The sequence below is a fragment of the Chrysochloris asiatica genome, unplaced genomic scaffold, assembly GCF_000296735.1.
Source record: "Chrysochloris asiatica unplaced genomic scaffold, ChrAsi1.0 scaffold00178, whole genome shotgun sequence".
In the NCBI taxonomy this organism is placed as follows: domain Eukaryota; kingdom Metazoa; phylum Chordata; class Mammalia; order Afrosoricida; family Chrysochloridae; genus Chrysochloris; species Chrysochloris asiatica.
Window position 1 is genome coordinate 463,852 of NW_006408696.1, and position 22,630 is coordinate 486,481.

General features: G+C 50.5%; 2 protein-coding genes across 4 annotated transcripts; one reads left to right on the forward strand and one right to left on the reverse strand.

The window, feature by feature from the left end:
• Positions 1 to 125: 125 nt before the first annotated feature.
• LOC102842667 (chromosome unknown open reading frame, human C16orf93) lies at positions 126 to 4,446 on the reverse strand. The gene is made up of 9 exons (XM_006871908.1): positions 4,243 to 4,446; positions 3,947 to 3,978; positions 3,407 to 3,472; positions 2,774 to 2,943; positions 2,176 to 2,246; positions 1,858 to 1,974; positions 1,683 to 1,764; positions 1,538 to 1,615; positions 126 to 304 (listed from the first exon to the last, which is right to left on the reverse strand). Exons 1-9 carry the CDS (start codon positions 4,444 to 4,446, stop codon positions 126 to 128), a joined length of 999 nt encoding a protein of 332 aa, XP_006871970.1.
• A 632-nt stretch (positions 4,447 to 5,078) lies between these two features.
• On the forward strand, positions 5,079 to 18,713 carry RNF40 (ring finger protein 40, E3 ubiquitin protein ligase). 3 transcript variants are annotated; one of them, XM_006871909.1, is made up of 20 exons: positions 5,079 to 5,148; positions 5,231 to 5,435; positions 5,750 to 5,917; positions 6,046 to 6,187; positions 7,024 to 7,230; positions 7,707 to 7,828; positions 7,952 to 8,098; positions 8,190 to 8,264; positions 9,048 to 9,167; positions 9,265 to 9,444; positions 9,617 to 9,752; positions 13,193 to 13,314; positions 13,409 to 13,836; positions 13,925 to 14,042; positions 14,162 to 14,311; positions 14,492 to 14,704; positions 14,782 to 14,907; positions 15,761 to 15,901; positions 15,994 to 16,095; positions 18,118 to 18,713. In XM_006871909.1, the coding sequence occupies exons 2-20, from the start codon at positions 5,304 to 5,306 to the stop codon at positions 18,292 to 18,294; spliced, it is 3,006 nt and encodes a 1,001-aa protein (XP_006871971.1). In that variant the 5' UTR covers positions 5,079 to 5,148; positions 5,231 to 5,303; the 3' UTR covers positions 18,295 to 18,713. The 3 variants fall into 3 exon arrangements, with proteins under 3 accessions (XP_006871971.1, XP_006871972.1, XP_006871973.1); XM_006871910.1 differs by lacking the exon at positions 5,079 to 5,148 and having other exon boundaries at positions 5,249 to 5,435; positions 15,997 to 16,095; positions 18,118 to 18,490; XM_006871911.1 differs by lacking the exons at positions 5,079 to 5,148; positions 9,048 to 9,167; positions 9,265 to 9,444 and having other exon boundaries at positions 5,249 to 5,435.
• Positions 18,714 to 22,630: the final 3,917 nt, after the last annotated feature.

Sequence of the window (22,630 nt, forward strand, 5' to 3'; positions counted from 1 at the left end):
CAGCTACATGCTAGGGAGAACGGGTACCCTGTGTTTGGTGTCTGGCTTGGGCAGGGAAGCCTGGAAGGCGATCAGAAGAGGGAGAGTGGGATGGCCCAAGCCTTTATTGGGGAAAACACTGGAAATCACTTGGTCTTGGTCTTGCCTTTGCCTGGGGGCAGTTGGTAGGGCTGCTCCAGAGTGGCCAACCTGCTGCTGAGCCGCTCCTCACTGGCCACAAGCCGTTCCTCCACGAGCTGACGCAGTTGCTCCAGCTCCTTGTTCAGCTGGGCCTTAATGAAGGCTCGGAGGAAGGAAACTTGGCCTGCAGGGACAGGGGAAGGGGTAGGGGGGCAGATCAGGAAAGATGCCATCTGGGGCTGAGGGAATTGCCATTGCTCCTAGCCAGGCAAACAACTCCCAACATGCCCATTAGACTTTACTTCAAAGAATGTCGGCCAGCCATCTATTAGAGGTAGATGGCAGAGTGACTTATGCAAAATTTCTGGGTTCGTATTCTGACAGTTTAGTAGCTGTGCAACTCTAGGTTATTTAACCTCTCTGTGCCTTGGTTTCCTTAAGTATAAAATGTGGACAGTAATGACATCGCTCACATAGAACAAGATGCGGATTAAATAAGAGGAAATGCTTAAAACTGCCAGCCTGGTGCATAGTGTGTACCAAACTATGAACATCCAATTTACATGGACAACTTGTTAATGTTACGTAAATTTGCCCTCAAAACGACTAAACCAACCCTGTTAAGTGTCACTGAGTCAGTTCTAACTCATAGTGACCCTGTGTAGGATTTCCAAGTGGTGAGCTACTGACCTTGCGGTTCAAATCAACCCTGTGGTCCAGTGCATTATTCTGCAGGGCCATACCAGGACTTCAAAACCAACCCCTACTTGCACCTACTTGCAATAAATTCTTCACTACAATCGCTTTCACTTGTTGTACATGCAGCTTTTAAATCACTGAAAAGACCTTTTCTTACACTAAATAAAAAGCTAAATTGAACCATAGCACTTGTTCCAACTTACCTACAAATCCGACTTAAAGACATGTGAAATAGAGCTCATTCATAAGACTGCCTTTAATTGCCATCCATATATGTGCTAGAGCTTGTCATCAATTTTTTCATCCTCCTCTCTGGAGTTCCTGCCCCACCCAGTACACCCAGTGATGGTGGTGACAGTGGTTGTGTGCTGTTAAGTAGGCTCCGACTAAGTGACCTTGAATAGGGTTTCCGAGGCGATAAATCAAGCGAGCAGAAAAGCCTCATATTTCAACCTTAGAGCACCTGGTGGATTTAAACCGCTGGCCTTGCAGTTGGCAACCCACCTGGAAACCCACACCGGCACCAGAGCTGCTTTCGTATCGCACAGTATTGCTATACTAAACCTTTTAGTAGCTGTTTCATTAGACTTCTGCATAAGCAATCCACTGGAGAAAAGGCTCCATGACAGAAAAATGTCTTAAATCCTAATGTGGTTGAAACCAATCGTTTTATATGGGCCCAGAGTCCCAGGGGACCCTCGCCCCTCCACCTCCTCACTTGGCTGTTCCTCTGGCTGGGCCACCGTCTCTGGTTCCTGCTCTTGCGGAATGAATTCCTGCTGCTCTGCCTCTTCACCTTCTTCCTTCTCTGTAATCCAGAAGCAGTAAGAGGCCTCAGGACCAGGACCAGGACCAGGACCAGCCCTCTCCCTTTTCCCTCTTACTCTCTGGCCAGAGCATGGGTGGCTGTAGCCCCACATAAGTCAAAGATAGATCCAGCCGCACCTGGGAAGACAGGAGAGGGAGGCCAAATGGAGAATCTATGCACTGAAGGAAAGGGAGAGGAGGGATGGCCTCATGTAGCCCACAGCCCAGTACCTGGGGTGTGAAAACGTATTTGTAGAGCTTGAAGTGGCGGAAGTAGGTGTTGACCACATAGTCCAATAGGGCCAGCAGCTGTTCCTCATTAAAGAGGTCAATGCTGAAGGGAGGCCGCTGTGGGGATGATAGGGAGTTAGAAGACTGACCTACCTCAGGTTTCCCCAGCTCCCATCACTACCATCCCAAACCGCGGCCTCTATGAGCACAATCTAGGAGCAGAGTGAGTGAGCCCACTGCAGCCTTCAGATGATGAGGCAATGGATCAGGCTGGGCCTTGTCTGGGAGAGAAGGAAGGTCCCATTCCAGCGAACTGACCCTGACTCCATGGCAAAAAAGTTCGGTGGTGAAGTACCGGTAGCATTCCTCCACATTGCCCAAGGGGGTTGCTGAGAAGGAAAGCAAGATGTGACCATGAGTCCCCTCCAATATTCTTTCACTTCACTCAACAAATCCTGAGCATGAGCTATAGTCTTAGGCAGATCTAGGTTCAAGTCCTGGCTTATTTCATTAATTCACTCAACAAAAACTGAGTATTGTTCTAGGCACCAAACAAGACAAGGTCCCGCCCTTATAAAGTTTATCTTCTAGAGGAAGTGACGGTACACCAAAGAATTTACAACTTCAAATACTGTTAAATGTTTCTGGGGAAATCAAATTGGAATAAATGGGCTGGTTACTTTACTGAGCTGGTCGATCTATTTACATATGAATGGGCTTCAAAAAGTTGGAAAAACTCCATTCTCTTTTCATTCCATTTTACCAGAGCTATCTCAGAGTTAGTGCTGTATCCTTATTATACAGAAGAGAAAATAGGATTTTGAAGGGTAAATAACTTGTGTGTGATAATACTTTACAGGTACTAGTGCCCCACTTCCTGTGGCCTCTTGTAGCAACTTTGCCTCCACCCTCTCACCAACACAGGCCTTGTGGAGATCTTGGAGCAGGGCACAAGCTGCTGACATCTGCTCCAGTGCGAAGCCTTGCTGGCGGCAGAAGATGAGTGCGTGGGAGAAGAGGTCCAAGGTGATGGCTTCCCGAAGGTTCTGCTCAGGACAACTCAACCCCAACAGCTCAGCCAGCACTCTGGGAGTGGAGGAGTGAGGGGAGAGGAAGCAGAGAGGGAGGGAAGTTCAGGAAAATGCTTAACCTCCCTTCACCATCCTATACTCATGCTTTGTTGTTAGGTGCCGTCGAGTTGGTTCTGACTCATAGCAACCCCGTACTGGGTTTCCAAGGAGCAGCTGGTGAGCCTGAACCGCTGACCTTGTGATTCAAACTGCCCTAGCAGTCAGCACATTAACCCGCAGTGCCACACTAGGACTCCATACCCATGCTTTTGTTAAGTAGTGCCAGTCAGTTCCGATCGCTATTTATAAGCATATTTATAACTGGTGGTGTTCCCAAGGCAACTCGGACAACATCTTTATAGGGTTTCCTAGGAGTGGCTGGTGAGCTTGAACCACTGACCTTGTCTAAGAACCAGTCAAACCCACCCCCCTCAGCCTTCCCCAAGCCCTCTTCTTCCTCTCCCTGCTCAGCCCCATACTCCTTCATCTCTTCAACAGTGGTGGTCTTTTCCAGCCGGTGCATAGAATGGATGTCCAGGTACTTCCTGTCATAGGAGAGGGGGGAAGAAGTGTTGGTGGCTGTTACACATCAGTTAAGTGGTTACAGTGTGCTTCTCTTGAGAATCAGGAGACCCAAGTTTGAGACTGGGCCTTTGACTAACTTGCTCTCTAACCTTAGGCAAGTCACTTCCCTCTCTGGTCCTGTGTCTCCATCAGTAAATAAGAGGATGAGTTTTTATGATCCTCTCTTCATTTATAAAATCATGGGCTGGGGAACTTGAGTTCTCACGTCTACTCTTTCACTACCTTCCCCTATGATCTTGGGCAAGTTCCCCTTTTGAGTCACCATTTGTACAGCATCAGCTCTGATAGTTCATAACACCCTTAGTCCTTGGTTCCTTCCTACACTCCCTCTATGGACTGGGGATGCCCTGGCTACCGCACAGAACTGCTGGGGAGGCACTACAGGTATGATGCCAGGATAAAGTGTAACCTTTCCCGTGGTTCTTCATACTCACCACAAACAGATCCGAGGCTGGGGCAGCGGCGGCTGCGGAGAGAAAACGGATAGGGGAAGGCAAAGCTGTGTTGTCCCTAGCCCTTCGCGAATCCATCTCAAGGACCACGTATAAGTAACGCCGGCGGGCTGCGTTTCAGCAGACCCGAATCGCTATTTATAAGCATATTTACAACAGGTGGCGTTCCCAAGGCAACTCGGACATCTTTAACGTTAGCAAACATAATGAAGGGAGGCGCCCTGCCTGGGATCCCTTTAACAAATATTCTTGAGCACATCACTCTGCTTCTCCCTCACCGGGAACAAGTTGGCTCCAGGGTCATCATCCGTTTCCACTGAGGCGGCAGTCCTCGAATCGATTCGCAGACCCATTCCCATCCTCGTGGTCGATTCACCCACTGAACTGAAGTCCTTCTCCGGTTCCCGCTGCAGTTCGGAGGGGGGCTCAAGTTCCGACTGCATGTTCAACCCAAGCCATTGGCTAGACTTCTGGCGGATCATCTTGTTCCTCCAGAAGCGGGTCACCACAAGCCTCGGTTGGCCTTCGTACTGGGGCAGCCAGTTCTCTCCTGTAGCGACTGCCAAGGCCTGGCCCTCTAGCAACGCTTCAGCCAATCTGTACCGTAGAAAGACTCAGTGCAGCCAATCCGCGGGAGGCGTCTTCCTCTGTCACAGCAGTGACCGTTGCTAAGGGGATTTATGAAGGAGGGAAAATAAAAGTGTAAGGGCACTGACCAATCCGTGTAAATGCAATGCACTTGCGTACTAGGTGGCAAGCCCTCGCTGGCGTACGAGACTGCGTCAGTTACCATGGGAACTGTCTACTGGCAGTCACCGGAAGAAGCGTAGAGGAAAACACCAAAATGCGCGCAAAAGGCAGACCCATAGAGTCCAAGTGTGGCGCTGTAGGATCAGCAATGGACTGTTAACCACAAGGTTGGAAGCTCAAACCCATCAGCCGCTCCGTGGCAACCCTATACAGGGTCGCTAGAGTCGGAACTGACTCCATGACACTTAACAACAACAACATGTGCGACCTAGAGAAACGGGAACTAATGATTATCCGTCACATCCGGCGCTGCCTTTGGCGCCTGCGTCGTGGGCTAGGGAGTCCGGTGACGTCCGGTGAAATCTAAATGGCGGTGTTAGTTTGAGGCTGCTGTCGGTGAGGGCCCCGCGGCCGGCGGGGGAAGGATCCAGCAGGTGTGTATTCGGGGATGGGCAGGAGGTAGTTCAGGGCTCCGGGCACCGGCTGTCTCCATCCTCTACTGTCTGTCTTCTGCAGGTTAAGTGAATGCCGCTTCCGCCCACTTGACGACCCTCGGTGGCATCCCGCGCCGCTCCGCGCCGCCGCAGCCATGTCTGCGCCCGGTAATAAACGCTCCGCCGGAGACGGGGGCTCGGGTCCCCCAGAGAAGAAACTGAATCGCGAGGAGAAGACCACGACCACTCTCATAGAGCCCATTCGCCTGGGAGGCATCTCTTCTACGGTTCGTAGGTCCCAGCTATCCCTCCCATCTCTTCTTTGACCAAAACGCCCAGAATCGTCCTGCTAGTTCCCTAGGCTTAGCACGATCCGCTTCAGGTAACTTTGTTGAAGGGAACTGAGAACACTACAGGAAGGACGAGTGACTTGTCAAAGACTTCAGGGTTAGAAACAGGACCTGAGCCTTCTCACAATTAGGACGCTTTCTCTATAGGTGTCTGAGTCTCCTGAAATCTGGTTGTTTGGGGATAACATTTCTTCTTAAGTTTGATTTCTGAGTTCTGACTAACCACCTCCGTGCTCTGTTTCCCTTGGTAGGAAGAAATGGACTTAAAGGTACTGCAGTTCAAGAACAAGAAACTAGCAGAGCGGTTGGAACAGCGGCAGGCTTGTGAAGATGAACTCCGAGAAAGAATTGAGAAGCTGGAGAAGCGGCAGGCCACGGATGATGCCACACTCCTCATTGTCAACCGCTACTGGGCCCAGGTGGATGCCCGTCTGCTTTCCTAGAGCTGGCCTTAGCAGGTTCCCAATCTTCTGACTCCTCTGCTCAGAAGCATTATGCTGGGAAGCACCTGAGTGTCTGTAACATTTTTGGTGCTTTCTCCCTTCAGCTGGATGAAACTGTGGAAGCTCTTCTTCGAAGTCATGAGAGCCAGGGGGAGCTTACTTCAGGGACAGAAGCACCTGGAACCCAAGAGGGGCCAACACATGATGGGACCCCTCTCACAGAGCCAGGGACATCAGAGCTGAGGGGTAGGTAGGGCCAGAACCCTAGCATCTGAGAGCTTAGTTAATTTCTGGGAATGCCCTGGGGAGAGTTTTGGTGTTAGTTTCCTGAATTCCCCTTGATGTCATGTTTGAGCAACAAAGGGGTTTTGGAATCATACTGACTTAATTCATACTGTGAGTCTTATTTTGACACTAATTTAGTTTAAAGTAGATAAAAAAAATGTATTGAGTGTTGACTATATATATGGCATGTTCTAGGCTTTGAAGAGACCATGAAATGCCAGATAAGCTCTTTAATTAAAATATAAATATATACCTGATTGTTGTTGTTGTTGTTAAGTACCATCCAGTCGGTTTTGACTCACAGCAACCCTGTTTAGGGTTTCTGAGGAGCAACTGGTGGATTTGAACCACCAACCTTGTAGTCTATTGCATTATCTTGCTAAACGATAGTAAATGAAAAGCATAGGGATCCCTGAAAGAGAATAATGTGTGTGCATGTTTATGTGGCTCTAATTTAAAGCACACATGATAACCGCAAAGTCAGCATTTCAAACCCACCAGTTGTTCCTTGGAAACCCTAAAGAGGGTCGCTGTAAGTTAGAACTGACTCAATGTCACTTAACAACAATTTAGATTGGGAAAGTAGAGGAGGTTTCCCTGAGGAAGTGATTTGGAAAGTCTGTGGCCCGGAGGAACTTAGCTCTCTGAAACTCTTGTTTCACATTCGAGATAGGAATAGAAGTGAACTACAGGCAGTGGATATGTTGATTCTGGAGTGTGACAGACTCAGTCTGAGACTTAGTGTGTGGAAGGAACTGCTACTGTTAGACTCATGAGGATCTGTCTGTCCCTCTCAGAACCTCTGCCCATGCAACTGCGACCCCCCCTTAGTGAGCCAGCCTTGGCTTTTGTGGTGGCTCTGGGTGCCAGCAGCTGTGAAGAGGTGGAGCTGCAGCTGCAAGATCGTATGGAGTTCTCCAAGGCAGCTGTGTCCCGTGTGGTAGAGGCCTCAGACCGCTTGCAGCGCCAGGTGGAAGAACTCTGTCAGCGTGTATACAGCAGAGGTGCGTTCTTTGTCCTCCCACCCCATAGGTGTCCACCCTCAGCTACACCTAGTACCCAGTCCCCCTAATATCCTGAGCCCCAAGGAACCCATATTCTGAGGGGAACAGTTGATTTTTGAAGTTGAACTCTGGAGAAATGAGTGGAGGATTCTTATGGCCTGTCAGGCCACCCTGTTCTGGCTGGAGACCTCTGGAGCTCTGGGAGCAAACCTTGTTAGCAGTCAGTGATCCACAAGGCATAGCAGCAGCTTTGTAGACTAATGGGCTTCTCCCAGCCTGAGTCCTGCCACCCTGCAGATGGCTCCTCTCTCTGGGTTTCTTCCTCTGTCCGTTAGAATAAGAGACTCTTGGCTTTATCATTAGAAATGAGCAGCAAAGCTAGTAGATCACACTGGGCATGAAGCAGACTCCAAAATGAGCTAGCACTGTACTCCATTGCCCTGGAATTGACTCTTACCTATGCCCCACCTTCCCAGGAGATACTGAACCCCCCAGTGAGGTGGCTCAGGCACGAACCCGGGAGCTGGGCCGTGAGAACCGGCGCCTACAGGACTTGGCCACCCAACTGCAAGAGAAGCACCACCGCATCTCATTGGAGGTGGAGTCAAGGGCCTTTGGGGTGGGATTAGAACCGGGGCAGCGTTCAGGTTAGAGGGACATTCAGAAAGTCGTTGGCAACTAAGTTGCCTGTCCAAGCATCTGCTCCCTCTGTTGTCCTCAGTACTCTGAACTCCAGGATAAAGTGACTTCAGCAGAGACCAAGGTGCTGGAGATGGAGACATCAGTGGAGGACCTGCAGTGGGACATTGAGAAGCTGCGCAAGCGAGAACAGAAACTCAATAAACACCTGGCGGAGGCCTTGGAGCAGGTGGAGCTAAGAGCTAGGTCATATGGAGCCGGGGCTGGGTCCTGCGGGCCATAGTTTTGCCTTCATGTGTCTGTCACCTTTGTCTCCACAGCTCAACTCTGGCTACTATGTGTCTGGGAGCTCTTCAGGCTTCCAGGGAGGCCAGATCACACTCAGCATGCAAAAGGTGAGAGGGCATCAGACTTCCCAACCTTTCCCTCACCTTTTCCAACCCTGTCCCCCATCAGAATTGAGGACAAACATCTCCTCAAGGTCTCTGAAGCCCTGCATGTATTCATTCAGTAAATAATTGCCAAACACTGTGGTAGGTGTTAGGAACACTGGTGAGCAATACGGAGAGAGCTTAGGTTTTAGTTGTTGTTGTGTTGTTAAGTGCTGTCGAGTCAGTTCCAATTCAAAGTGATCCTGAACAGGGTTTCTGAGGAGCAGCTATTGAATTTGAACTGCCGACCTTGCTGTTCAAACTGATCTTGCAGTTCAGTGATTATCCTACAGCGCCACACCGGGTTCTTATTTTGGGAATGGGTTTTAACAGTAAGAAAAATAAAACAGAAGTAAACAGGAGTGTGTTGGAGCTGATTGGTGCTGTTACATGGTTGGCTGAGGAAGGTCCTCGCTAAGGGAGTTCATTGAATGACTGCTTCTCGTCCTGCCCTCACTCTCTCTTGTCTAGGTGCTGCCAGGGGTCGCTGTGCCCTGTTACCCTTTACTTCAACTGGCTTTTCAGGGCTTCCAAGGGACTTGTCAGTTCAGAGCCAAAGTTTTCATGACTGACCATATAGTATTGAATTTCTTCCACTCACCTGGGAGCCCGTAGGACAGTTCTTAGTCTGTCTCATCTTCAGGGCTTTAGACTCCACCTGTATTGCACAGGAGAGTTTGGAAGGAGTGTTCATTTGGGCTGTGAGGAAGGCAGGTAAACTGTTCCATGGTCCCTTCTGCTTTATAGTTTGAGATGCTGAATGCGGAGTTAGAGGAAAACCAGGAATTGGCCAACAGCCGCATGGCAGAACTGGAGAAGCTGCAGGCTGAACTGCAGGGGGCTGTGCGGACCAATGAGCGCCTCAAGGTGGGCTGTGGTTAGAGCTGGGAAGACTTAGGCCTGCAAGATAGGGGCTGGCCCTGACCCCCTGCTTGCTGATCACTTTGGGGCATTCCCACCCTAGGTGGCACTGCGGAGCCTTCCTGAAGAGGTAGTACGAGAGACGGGAGAGTACCGCATGCTGCAGGCCCAATTCTCTCTGCTCTATAACGAGTCTCTGCAAGTGAAGACCCAACTGGATGAAGCCCGGGGGCTGCTGCTGGCCACCAAGAACTCCCACCTGAGACACATTGAGCACATGGAGGTGTGGCCCCGGGACAGGTGGGGACTGGGAAGTAGGGGCTAGATCCCTAGGCTCAGAGGCCCTTGGGAATAGATTCTCCTAAGCCACTGAGGGTCCAAAGTGGAGTGAAGAAGAGAGGGGCATGCTAGCAGATGCCGAGGGCTCAGGTGGATCCTAGCATCTCCCCTTGCAGAGCGATGAGCTGGGTCTGCAGAAGAAGCTGCGTACCGAGGTTATCCAGCTGGAGGACACGCTGGCCCAGGTACGCAAGGAGTACGAGATGCTGCGCATCGAGTTTGAACAGAACCTGGCAGCCAACGAGCAGGCAGGTATGTGGTGTGGACAGGGTGGCGGTGGGGTCTTATCGGGGAGTGCTGGGTCATGGGAGTGGCCCTGCTTATCCAAGCACAAGAGGTTACATTACCTGGCTCATGGCACAGTCAGTTTAGGTGACTGATGGAGCCCTGGGTCTGTGTCTGTGGCTCTCTGGCCTGATAGTGCATCTCTCTTAGAGATGTGCATTCATTTCCTAAAGACATACTGAATACCAACCACCTAGAAGCCAGACTCGGCCCGAGGCTTTTGGATTATGCCAGTGAATTAAACACAAAAGAATCCCTGCCCTTGTGGAACAGTATTTGAGTAGGAGACATCAGACAATAAAGAAGAAAATAGAACCTCTATGTTAGTGATAAATAATACCAAGCTAAACAAAGCAGTTGTTAAATGTGGTTGAGTCATTTCTGACACATGGCTTCCATGTGTGCAGAGTAGAATTGCTCCAAAGGATTTGCAAGCCTGACTTTTTGGAAGTAGATGGCTAGGCCTATTTTCTGAGGTGCCTTTGAGTGGATTTGAACTGCCAACAAGGTGGGTCTGACAGGAAGTTGAGTGCTTCACCATATGTACCACCCAGATATTCCTAAATAAAGTCTGAATGGAAGACAGGAAGTATCAGGATAAAGTGTGTTACAATTTTAGATGGGGAGGCCAGAGAAAGAAGCAAGCAACATGTGTACAAATCTACAGAAACCTGACTAACTTTTGTTTTTACAACTCTAGCAGAAATTATAGCAAGAGGCAAGGTTAACTTAGGGCTAGGGCTAGGGCTACTGACTAACTTTTGTTTTTACAACTCTAGCAGAAATTATAGCAAGAGGCAAGGTTAACTTACTTTTAAGGATTAGTTTGCTGAACTACATGTACTAAATATATTTGGAGGGGTGGGGATAGGAGGAAGGAGTTAGGGTTAGGACTATGGCTAAATCTAGGTTAAGGTCTAGGACTTCATTTAGTGTTAGATTCATAGTTAGGGCTAACGTTAATGTTAGGGGTAAAGATTGGCCAGGGCTAGGTGTAAGGTTTGATCTACTTTTAGGGTTACACTTAGGTTTATTTATTTTTTTTAATTTTCTTGAAATCTACGTGATTTCCTCTTCATTTGAAAGTTCCATAACTACATTATTCCTTTTTTTTTTTTTTTTTATTGTAAACTGGTATTCAGGTTCCCTATTTTCAGTGTTTTAGGTTTGTTTACTTTGACTATGACTCGATGGCACTTAACGTATCTGGGTTGAGTTCTAGGTGCTATTGTCGTTTATGTTAGTCTCAGGTTGTTGTCTGCTGTTGTTGGTGTTCTGTCCAAAGAACTACCTTTAGTGTTTCTTGTAAGGTTGGTCTGGTCTTTGCAAAAAAATGAAAAATTTCTGTTTATCTGGAAATGTCCTAATTTCTCCATCATATTTGATGGACAATTTTTCTGGGTATATGATTCTTTGTTGGCAAATTTTTTCTTGTAGAGTATTATATATGTCACCCCATTTTCTTCTTGTCTGTATGGTTTCTGCTGAGAAATCAGAGCTTAGCCTTTTTAGTTCTTCTTTTAGTTAACTTTACATTTTTACCAAACTATTCTAAGGATTCTCATCTTTCAAGATGTTAGGAAATGATTCTTCCAGCAACCCTTAGATAACTCTCTCCATGGTTTTCTTTTCCTGTTCTGGAATTCCCTACATACATGGTATTCCTCTTGATGGTATCCCACATAAATCTTACTTTCTTCAGAATTTTTAATTCTTTTTTTTACGATTGTTCCTCTTGAAGATGAGTATTGAGAGATTTGTCTTCAAACTCATTGATTCATCTTTCCATTGATTTAATTCTGCTACTTTGCGTTTTCAATTTATTATCTATTTCTGAAGTCTTGGTATTAAACTTCTGACTTTCTAATTGCTGTTTTTGTATGGTTTCCATTATTTTGTCAGTTTGTTGTATTCTTTTCCTGAATTCTTCCTTGCTGTCATTGATCTTTCTCTCCATTTGTTGAAAGTTCCTAAATAGCGTTCTTTTAAGTTACTTATTAGGTAGTTCTATTTCCAGTATGTTTTCTGACTCTATATAGCACTGTAAGATAAGCACTGGACTACTAATCACAAGGTCCACAGTACAAATCCACCAGTTGTTCCTTGGAAACCCTATACAAGGTTCCTATGAGTCTGAACCAACTGAACAGCACTTAACAACAGCAATAGATTTTGGTTACTTGTTTGAGGGACTCTCATTTCTTAATATAAGCTAAAGTTGTTTGTTTTCTCTGAGACATAGTGGTGGTATCATCATATTTATATTTAATTGATGGTTATATGTTCCTGGTGCAGCACTATAGGATAAGTAACTGGATTGCCAATTGCAAGGTTGGTGGTTCAAACCCACCAGCCGATCCTTGGTCGCTGAGTCAGAGCCCACTTAAGGAGACTTTCGTTGGTGTGTTTTCAGGCACTCGCCACCTCTCTCCTTGGGGGTGTGATAGAGACTGGAAGGAAGTCTGAACACAGGTCTCGGTTCCCTGTCTGTGTAGTGTAGCTCAGGGTGGGTTCACGGGCCTCTGGAAGGATCCCAGGCAGAGGCTGCGCAGGAGGGGGTACCACTGGCCGTTGTGTTGGTGATGGCAGGACTGGCCACGCCCCACCTACCAGGAGGGCAAGAGAAGAAGGGAGGACTGCACCCCTCATGTCTCCCACCTGCAGCCCAGCCCTGTGCCCACAGGCCACAGTATTGGCAGCCACTTGCAAAAGCTCAGGATGGCTGCATTGGCTCCATGTCAGCTGAGAGCCAGCCCGCGTGTTTTTCTTCTCTTGCTGCATCTGTTCAGCTCCCCCTTCAATCAGCCCTGAGTCTGCCTCTGTGCCCTCTCTTCTGAAGCTCAGGGTTCCAGGAGCACCATCAGTCTCTGCTTCACTTGTTCACCCCAGGTCTGTGTTGCAAAGGGTCTGCACAGCGTGACTGCACGCCTCACCATCTTGCCCCAACACACATACTATGTTGTTAAGTGTTGTTGAGTTGGTTCCGACTAAGTGATCATGTATAGAGTTTCTGAGGCTATAATTCTTTGAGGGAGTTTCATAAAAATTCATCTTATTCCCATGGAGCAGCTGGTGGGCTCAAGCTTCTGACCTTGTGGTTCACAGTCCAGTGCTTATCCTACAGTGCCACCGTCCTCCTAACACACTATATTGTTAAGTACCGTTGAGTCAGTTCCAACTTCACAACCCTGTGTAGTGTTTCCAAGGAGTGACTGGTGGGTTTGAACTGCCGACCTTGTGGATAGTATTCCAGTGCTTGTCCTATAGTGCCACACCAGAAGGTCTCAGTTTTCCTCTCTCCTGCATAACGGGAGTGCTGGCCCTGGCTCAGCGTCTTCCACACCCCCCGGGATGAAGCTGTGACCCGGGGACCAGCTGGACCTCTTACTTCCTGACACCCCCTCCAGGGCCCATCAACCGGGAGATGCGCCACCTAATCAGCAGCCTGCAGAATCACAACCACCAGCTGAAGGGGGATGCCCAGCGCTATAAGCGGAAGCTGCGGGAAGTGCAGGCTGAGATTGGCAAGGTGAGTGGGTGTTAGGGGGCTGCTTGGGAAGAGTTTTTCCTGGACCCTAGTGAGCATTGTCGCACCTGATCCTGTTTCCTGTCTGTCTGCTCAGCTCCGGGCCCAGGCCAGTGGCTCTACTCACTCCACCCCTAACCTGGGCCATCCAGAGGATCCTGGCCTTAGTGCCCCAGCCCCAGGAAAAGAAGAGGGTGGACCAGGAACTGGTGGTGCCCCCGACACCAGGAAGGAGATGACTCCAGTGCCTGGTGTCGCAGTAACGGCCTCAGCAGTGAGGAAGGAGGAACTGCTCCCCTCTGAAGAGGATGCCCAGGCCATAACCCCTGGGGCCCAGGGCCCCTCTTCCCGAGGCCGAGAACCTGAGGGCAGGCCTAAGCGGGAGCTTCGAGAACGGGAGGGGCCTGGCCTTGGACCCCCATCTGCAACCTTAGCTCTCTCAAGGGTTGACCGGGAGAAGGCCAAGGTGGAAGAGGCCAAGAGGAAAGAATCAGAGCTCCTCAAGGGTCTCCGAGCAGAGCTCAAGTGAGTCCCTGTTCCTGTCTCCTACCCTTCCCGCCCCTGCCAAGTAGCCTCCAGCCCTCACCAAGCCGTCCTTGGCTCCCTACCTTAGGAAAGCCCAGGAGAGCCAGAAGGAGATGAAACTGCTGCTAGATATGTATAAGTCAGCACCCAAGGAGCAACGGGATAAGGTGCAGCTCATGGCCGCAGAACGTAAAGCCAAGGCTGAGGTGAGGGCAGGTAGGGCCTAGGCCATGTGGAGAGGTTGCCCCAGAGGTCCTGAGCAGGGGAGAGCCCCAGGTCAGCAAGATGCAGTGACAGGAATGTTCCCTTCTCTTGGTGGCTATAGGTGGATGAGCTAAGAAGCCGCATCCGGGAATTGGAGGAGAGGGATCGGAGAGAGAGCAAGAAGATTGCTGACGAGGACGCCCTGCGGCGCATTCGGCAGGCGGAAGAGCAGATTGAGCACCTGCAGCGCAAGTTGGGTGCCACAAAGCAGGTGTGGCCCCCTTTGTGGTCCCCTTACTTCTGAACCCTGGGGATTCTCTTAGCAACCCCGTTGGGTTGGGTGCCTCTAATGTGGTGGCACCTTGATGGATCCTTGGCCCAGCCATGTATTGCTGTGGTTCCCCACGGCCGTCCTGTCTCTACCACACTCCTTGTCCCTGCTCCCTTACAGGAAGAGGAGGCACTGCTGTCAGAGATGGATGTGACAGGCCAGGCTTTTGAGGACATGCAGGAACAGAATGGGCGGCTGCTACAGCAGCTACGGGAAAAGGACGATGCCAACTTTAAACTGATGTCTGAGCGGATCAAGGCCAACCAGATTCACAAGCTCCTACGGGAGGAGAAGGATGAGCTGGGCGAGCAGGTTCTTGGCCTCAAGTCCCAGGTGAGGTTGCCCTGGCTGTGTGGGGTGGAGCTGGAGAGCTGGGGGCTCCCCAGCACTGAGTCCTCCCCTGTCCTCAGGTGGATGCACAGCTTTTGACCGTGCAGAAGCTGGAGGAAAAGGAGCGGGCCTTGCAGGGCAGCCTTGGCGGTGTGGAAAAGGAGCTGACTCTGCGGAGCCAGGCTCTGGAGCTCAACAAGAGGAAGGTGAGACTAGGGTTCTGGCTCACTCCCCCGTGGTCAGATCACACTCTGCCCCTCTGAAGAGCCAGGCCTGGGGTGAAGCATGGCTAGGTCTCTTGTCACAGAGGACCTTGAACTGGTTAAGCGCTCACGTGTGTCCGTACAGACTGTGTGCCAGAGCCCAAGCTGGGTCACATTTCAATCTCACAAGCTAGTTTAGTAGCTTTCTTTTGTACCTGAGGAAACAGGGTCTGGGAGATTGACTTGCTCAGGAAAGAGGAGCTCACACTCTCGTTCCAGGAGCCATGTGCTACACCACTGCGTAAGTTAGGAGGTGGGGGGATGTCTCTGTCACACAGCTGCAGAACTCAGGGTAAAGCCTTAAGCTTGTCATCGTTTTTCCAGCTCTGTGATTTAAGTGGTATTTTCACACTTCTGCTGTGTTCTCAGCTGAATCTGGGGAGACAGTGGAAATAAGAAGGGCCCTGTCTTTGTGGAACTTCCAGTCTTGAGAAGATGTTGTTACAGAGCACAGTAAGTCTTGAGGAAAATAAGGTGCTATGAAAGACAAGGAGGGAAGCTGCTCTCAGGAGGCCAGACATTTGAGCTCAGAGGAAACATCGTTATTGGGACAATTGAAGGGAACACAGAGGAGAGCTCTGTGAAAGCCCAAACACAAAGTATTAGGTGAGCAATGTGTCCGAAACTCATTTCGGGAGAGTCTAAGGTGAGTGCTGAGAGGTCAGCTGGCAAGACAGCTCTGGTGCAGATACAAGAGCAGAAACCACTAGAAGTTTTTTATGCAAGCTTTGGTATACTGCGGCCTGACTCAGCAGGCTCAGGAACATGGTCCTCTTTGCTCTGCCCTGCCTCACAGGCTGTGGAAGCAGCTCAGTTGGCTGAGGACCTGAAGGTGCAGCTGGAGCATGTACAAACACGGCTTCGAGAGATCCAGCCATGCCTGGCAGAAAGCCGGGCTGCTCGCGAGAAAGAGAGCTTCAACCTCAAGAGGGCTCAGGTGTGTGGGGGCTGGAGAGCGGATGGAGCTCTGGGTGGGATTGGGCAGTTCAGGGTGAGGGCCCTTGTGCTATTCAGCCTCTCTCACCCCAGGAGGACATCTCACGGCTGCGGCGCAAGTTGGAGAAGCAGAGGAAGGTGGAGGTTTATGCAGATGCTGATGAAATCCTCCAGGAGGAAATCAAGGAATACAAGGTGGGGCTGTGGCCTGAGCTTTGTCCCATCAACCCAAAAACTGAGATGAGGGGTTGGGGAGAATTGTAGTGGGGAGTTTAGGAACCCTAGAGGAAAGTGAGGGAGCTCTGATAGCAGACAGGTTAAGTGCTCAGCTGCTGACCTAAAGGTCAGTGAATGGAGCCTAACAGTGACTCCCTTGGAAAAAAGACCTAGCGACCTGGTCCCCTGAAGGTTACAGCCTAGGGAACCCAGTGGGCAGTTCTGCTAGAACTGTAGCATCTGCTAGAACAGGTAGCATCGCTAGAAGTTGAAATTCACACAGTGACACCCAACAACAGAGACAAGGTGGGATAGTAAAAAGGTTTGGGACAAAACATTGGTTGTGAAATTAAGAGTATACCCCTACAGGTGCCAGACACAGCGCTAGGTAGGGGTGTTTTTAAGAGGAGGAAGCAGCCAAGACAGTCTTTAGCCAAATGCTGAGTGATGGAATGGCAGAGGCCAGAGAAGGGCTGTGGCAAGCTAAGGAAAGCCCTTACTAGGGGTCATCAAACTCTGGAAGGAGTGTCACCAGAGGCTGAAGAATGAGTAGGGTTGCTGTGTGGAATGGGGTGAGAAGGCTTTTAGGCAAAAGAAAAGGCTGATGTGGAGGCCTCAAGTGGAGAGGACAGAGAGCTGGTCGTCATCAGGGTTGAAGGAGAGAACGTGGGTTTTGTGGAAAGAGGGACACCTGAGATGCTTGCTTTACTCTAGGTAGTGTGGGGATGTCAGGGTTTAAGCAGGGGTGGTGACATGGTTAGACTTCTGTCGGATTTGGATGGAGGAGTTAAGACTATAGAGGCAGTGAAATCTGTTGGCTGTCACTGTTGAGGGAACAATGATACTGAGGTGTTACAGACAAGGAGAGGGGTTTAGGAGAGAAAGGACATAAAACCGCCTGGACTTGGAGATGGATCCGATGCATGGAGTGAAGGATGGGGAAGTATTACAGAGGATTCCTGGGCTCACAGTTTGGTGCCATTTACTGGCATTAGGAAAATTGCCTGGAGCAGATTCTGGTGGATTATGTCTAAGGATGGACTGAGGAAGATATGGGAGCTGTAGGAACTTCAAAACTTAAGTGATGGGCAGAGGAAGAAGAGGCTGTGGTTGGGAGTGATACAGGTCGGGGGGTGGGGGCGTGCAGTAAGCTGAGTCAGCTGTCAAGAGGCACAGAACCTGAGCAGGGGCCTGGTGGTCTTGGTGGGAATGGCATTGTTCTGGAGGTCAAATGCCCTGCCTTCTCAACAACTGTATTTTGAGGAGAGGGTGGGTTGAAATTGGTAGCAACCCTTTGAAGGAGGTTGGTCTTAAAGGGGCAGAGACAGCCACGGAGTAGAAGAGAAGATCTCTAAAGCTTGGACTCTGAGCTAGTTCAATGCTAATAAGGAGGGTCCCGAGTGAGAGGGTCGAGGTGATGCTTGAGGGGATGCTGGGATGGGACTTCATGCAGATAGAGTAGGAGGCATGTTAGAGAGCACTGAGTATAGAACTCCTTTCTGGAGTTGAAAGGCGAGACTTCCTGCTGGTGGGTGGGAAGTTTCAGAAGATAGGAGAAGTGAGTCCAGGCACTCACCGCAGGACCTCTAGACAGCATCTGGTGTCCAGTTGAGGATGGAGACAGCAGACACTGTTATGCCTGGAGGTGACTTAGCAGTTGCAGGTGGCATCTTGAATCAGGATTGGGGTTTTGCCATAGGAGAACCGTGGCAGAACAGCCCAGGGAAGGCCTGTGGGAAGGCCTATGGGTCCTTAACCCTTAACACATGTGACAACTAGTATGCCCAGGTTGGAATCTTGACTCTGATGATTTCCAGTTTTGAGACCTTGGCCACTGAATCTCATTTTCCTCATTTGTAGAGTGCTCACGTGCACCATCTCCCAGGGTTGTGGGGGAGGAGTTAGATGTGTGGTGGGTTCAGCTGGGCCAGCTCCTACAGCCTGGTTAGGGTCTGAGCACCATCAGGCTGGTTCTCAAGCTAATGCCTTTGCCTGGCCCAGGCGCGGTTGACCTGCCCCTGCTGTAACACCCGCAAGAAGGATGCAGTGCTTACCAAGTGCTTCCACGTTTTCTGCTTCGAGTGCGTGAGGGGCCGCTATGAGGCACGCCAGAGGAAGTGCCCCAAGTGCAACGCAGCCTTTGGTGCCCATGACTTCCATCGTGTCTACATCAGCTGAACCTGTGACTCAGGGAACTTTGGAGCACCGTGGGCCCTGGGGGCTGTGCCCCTAGCCTCTTTCTATCCCAGGTCCTATGCCTGGCCGTATTCTGCATTCCAGACCCTATGGGCCCAGTTCCTGCCCATCTAGTTGGTTTGGGGGCCCTAGTGCATGCTAATGGGATCAGCCAAGCTCAGCTTCGTCTTTTCTTGAAAAAGCTTCATCTTTTTCGTTAGAGGGGCAGCCTGGGAGGCACCCCACCCTGCAAGGAAGGTCTCCCACAAGAAGCTGAGGGTCCCAGAGCTCTCAGAGCTTCCCAAAAGCTGGCCTACCCTCTCAGGCTTCATGGTCCATCCTAGTTTAAGGAGGAAATTCCCTGGGTGGTGACTTCCCACTAGAGGCTCACCATCTGGCTATACAGCCAGGAGAACCAGGAGTGGTCCCTGAGGAGAGTGACACCACCACCACCACCATCGGGTTCCTATGAGGTCGCTGCAGTCATCTTGGAGTGTTCAACCAAGAACATCAATTATGAGCTAAATAGATCTTCCCAGTTTCCCTTTATCTCCCAAGCCACTTACCCTCATGTACCCTAAGGCTCCCTTGGACCCAGCTCTGGCCCTGCTTTCATCCTTGTGGTCTTATCTGCAATGGAAGCAGAACCTACCTGGAAGGAAAGGGACAGGCCAGCCATTGGGCCAACTTCTGATCATTCCAGTCAGAAGAGCTTCCCCCAGCTACCCTGTGACTGAGCCTGCCCCTGCCATGCTACCTGTGCCACCTGCTCATGTAAACTACATGGGCCATCAAGGCAGCACCCAGAAGGGCCTGGGAGGTGGAGCTGCTGATAAATACTGGGACCTATTTAGACGTACAACCCCTATATTACAGAGGTGTCTTGTATAGGCTGTTCATTGTATGAATAAATGTCCCACATTCAGCCAACCATCGAGTAGCCAGACTACTGCTCTGGCCGTGGTGCTCAATTTTTAGATACACTTTCCCCGTGATAGGAGACCCTTCTTTCGTGGCCCCTCCCAAAGACCACCCCCTTGTGCTTAGGCTGCGGGACCTTCACAGATTTCCTGTCTCAGATGACCTGTCCGGGAGGAGGAGCGCGTCTGCGTCTGCGCAGAAGCAGCCTTGTGGCATGGCTTCTGGAGCTCACCTACCTCATTTCCAGACCTAAGGCTACCAGATTTGGCATCTCCCGTCGGCTGTGACTAGCCTTTGGCATTCTGCCTTCCTATTGGGTGTTGCTGGGGAACTTCGAACTGCATCCTGGGAAGTGTAGTCTTTCGCACATGGCCGGAAGGCATTCAGTTGAGATAGATCTGGTATCCAACTCTACTGTCCGAAGGCGAAGTTGGCATAGCGACTTAGCCTTACAAGTTGTCGCCCCGCCCTCCCCTCCCGCGATGGACAATAGGACACTTAAGGGGAATGACTTTTCATTGTAACCTGTGCTGGCTTTTGGCCATGTGCTCAGGACCCATGCGCCAAGGCAGTGTCTGGGTTTAGTTCGGATGAAGATTTCACGGATGCTGCACTGGGACTCGCGTTGGTGCCGATGCTGACCGAGGTCCGGGCCGGAATTGGAATTGGGGCCATGGCCACCAACCTTTCAGTGGTAACGCTGTCGTGGGATCCCACGGCCCTGTCTGTGGTTGCGCCTTCACGGGGACTCCTATCCTTGACGGCTTTCGGGATCCACTTGGTGCCTAGGGCTTCGGCGGGGCCACTGCAGCCGGACCAGGTCGGATCGGAGACCGAGGGGCGGGCTACATTGGGAGAGAGTACAGGGCCGGTGGTGGTAGGCACGCTTGCGGAGGCGCGGGCCGCCACAGGAGATGGCATCGGGCCACTGAGGTAATAGCCACCGGCACAACTGAAGCAAAGGTGGGCAAAACACAGGATATTGCATCATAGAGGTGCAGCCAGCTGCGCCCTGGGAAAGCAGGCGTTGGCGTGGTGGGGGCCTCAGGCGGAGGTAGCCGGCCCTTTGAGTCCCAGGAGTCCACTCTGAATGCGCCCCTTTCCCAACGCATGGGGGTTAACTATACACAATTGCCTTCTCAAACATCTCCCCTAGTGGTCAGTTTATCAAAAGAAGCTAAAATTTGTGGGTGCTTGTAAGGGAGTCCTAGTGTAGCTCTGTAGAATAAAAGCAGTGGACTGCAAGAGAGGCTTAAACTACAAGGTCTGGGTTCAAACTCATCAGCCACTCCTTGGAAACCCTATACAGGGTTGCTGTGAGTCAGAACCGACCCAATAGTACTTAACAATATAAGGAGTCCTGGTATGGCGCTGTCGGATAAGCACTGGACTGCTAACAGAATGGTCAGTGCTCCTCGGGAAGCCTATAAAGGATCACTATGAGTTGTTACAGCACTTAAAAAAATATGTCAAACTATTTTCTCACACTCAAGAATATGAAATAAAGATTCCAAAATGTCAGTGAGGGGAGCAAGTAAGGATGGCTCCAACACCAGTCCCAAGGATATCATGCTTGGTAAAATGGAGGGCCAGAGGTAAAGAGGAAGACCGCTCCCCAACAAGATGAATTGACACAGTGGCTGTAAAAACAGCCTCAAATTTAACAACTGTGAGAATGCTACAGGACTCGTCAGTATTCTGTTGTGCGTAGGGTCACTATGAGTCCGAATCAACTCCACAGCACCTGATAATAATGCTTCAGTGACTGATTCTTTGGGCCTCAGGGATGGAGAGGCCAAAGCTCTGCTTGGACCAGCCTTGCCCCAGCAGATGTTGACCTCAGTGGTGAAGGTGCCTGTTCCCACCAGAAAGAGGGCTCCTCTCTGTGACTGGCCACGAGGTTCTGTGAAGCATCTGATGCTGAGCAGTGTTCCTGTGGTACCATGCTGTCTTTCCTAAACCCCCCCACCCCAGGCTGCTAGCACCTCCTCAGCAACTTCGCTGATCTTTTCCCTCGATTCCTAGGCGAGACCCCCACCACTCTGCCATTCTCCCTCGGTGTGTTTATCCATGACCTTGGCTACAACTAAACTGGAACTCCAGCCCAGTTCTCTCCAAAGTGCTAGGCCAGGAAAAGCACTACTAATTGAGGGAAACAGGATTTCCCCATCCCCAAGCTGCTAGAACAAGACCCTCCTCTACACACTATGCTAGCTAGCCCCAGCCCCTGCACTCATACCTAACACAGTCCCTCAGTCCTCACCCTGACCCCTCCTCATCCCTCAGGTCACTTTCTCCAGCCCTCTGCTGTGGCAGGCACCATCTCTGGTCCCTTCTAAGTCTCTGTTCCAGTGCTCCCTCGTCACTGGAACCAACTCTGACGAACTTCAGTGTTCTAAGGACTGTGTACACAGGAAATGTAGAATGACCTTCATTACCCACCTCTTAGTGGGAAAGCAGTATGATTTTACCAGCACCCCCTCCTTTCCTGCCTCTCCTCTAGCCCTTCAGATGAAAAGGGGGAAGGAGGGACAGTGAGCTCTAAGGGGAGACCGAACAGGAAGCCCCTCACAGACAGGTGGCAGGCCAGAACAAATGCTGACCTCCTACAACTTGGGCCCCGCTGGTTCACACTCTGAAGCTCAGGTTCAATACGGGAGGGGTAGTTGTTAAAGTGCTGTTGAGTTGATTCTGACTCAGCAACCCTGTATAAGGTTTCCAAGGCTGGTGAGTTTGAACTGCCAACCTTACGGTTCAAACCAGCCTTACCATCCAGTGCATTATCCTACAGCGCCACACCAGGACCTCAATATGGAGGGGAGGGGAGGCTGAAAGGCCATTCTGGTTTCCCTCACTGACTTGTAGAACATAGCCAAGTGGCTGCCCTTCAGAGTCTCTGCCACTCCACGCCGAGAGGGTCCCCAGACTGACACCCCAAGAGTGAAATGATGAAACAAGTCTCCACCCATTTCTCCTTAGAGACAAGGAACCCCAAGACCTAGTTGAACCAGGGGAGGTGACTGGCAGCTTGTGGACCCGAGTTGGCCAGACCCAGTCACCCAGCAGCCAGACACCTGGCCCCAACACTGCCATTATAAGGTGTCCCCTCACTTTCACCAAGGGTATGGGTTTCAAACCTCTCAAACCCCTCAGCCTCCCATCCATCCCAAGGCACCAAATGAGGACTCTAGTGCCTGGGTAAAGGGCAAGAGGGGCCTGGAGCTGGGCTGGGCTTTTGAGGTCATACCTGAACTCTGATTCTGGGAAAGCGCAAGCCTTTTCAACTTGCTCTAGTCTGAAAGAGGAGAGAGAAAACACCTAGGAAATCTTACTCCCTTTATTCTTGTCAACTACTAAACATGACCACCGGTGACACAACACTGTTATTGACACAAAACACTCAAAGGTGGGGCCTTTC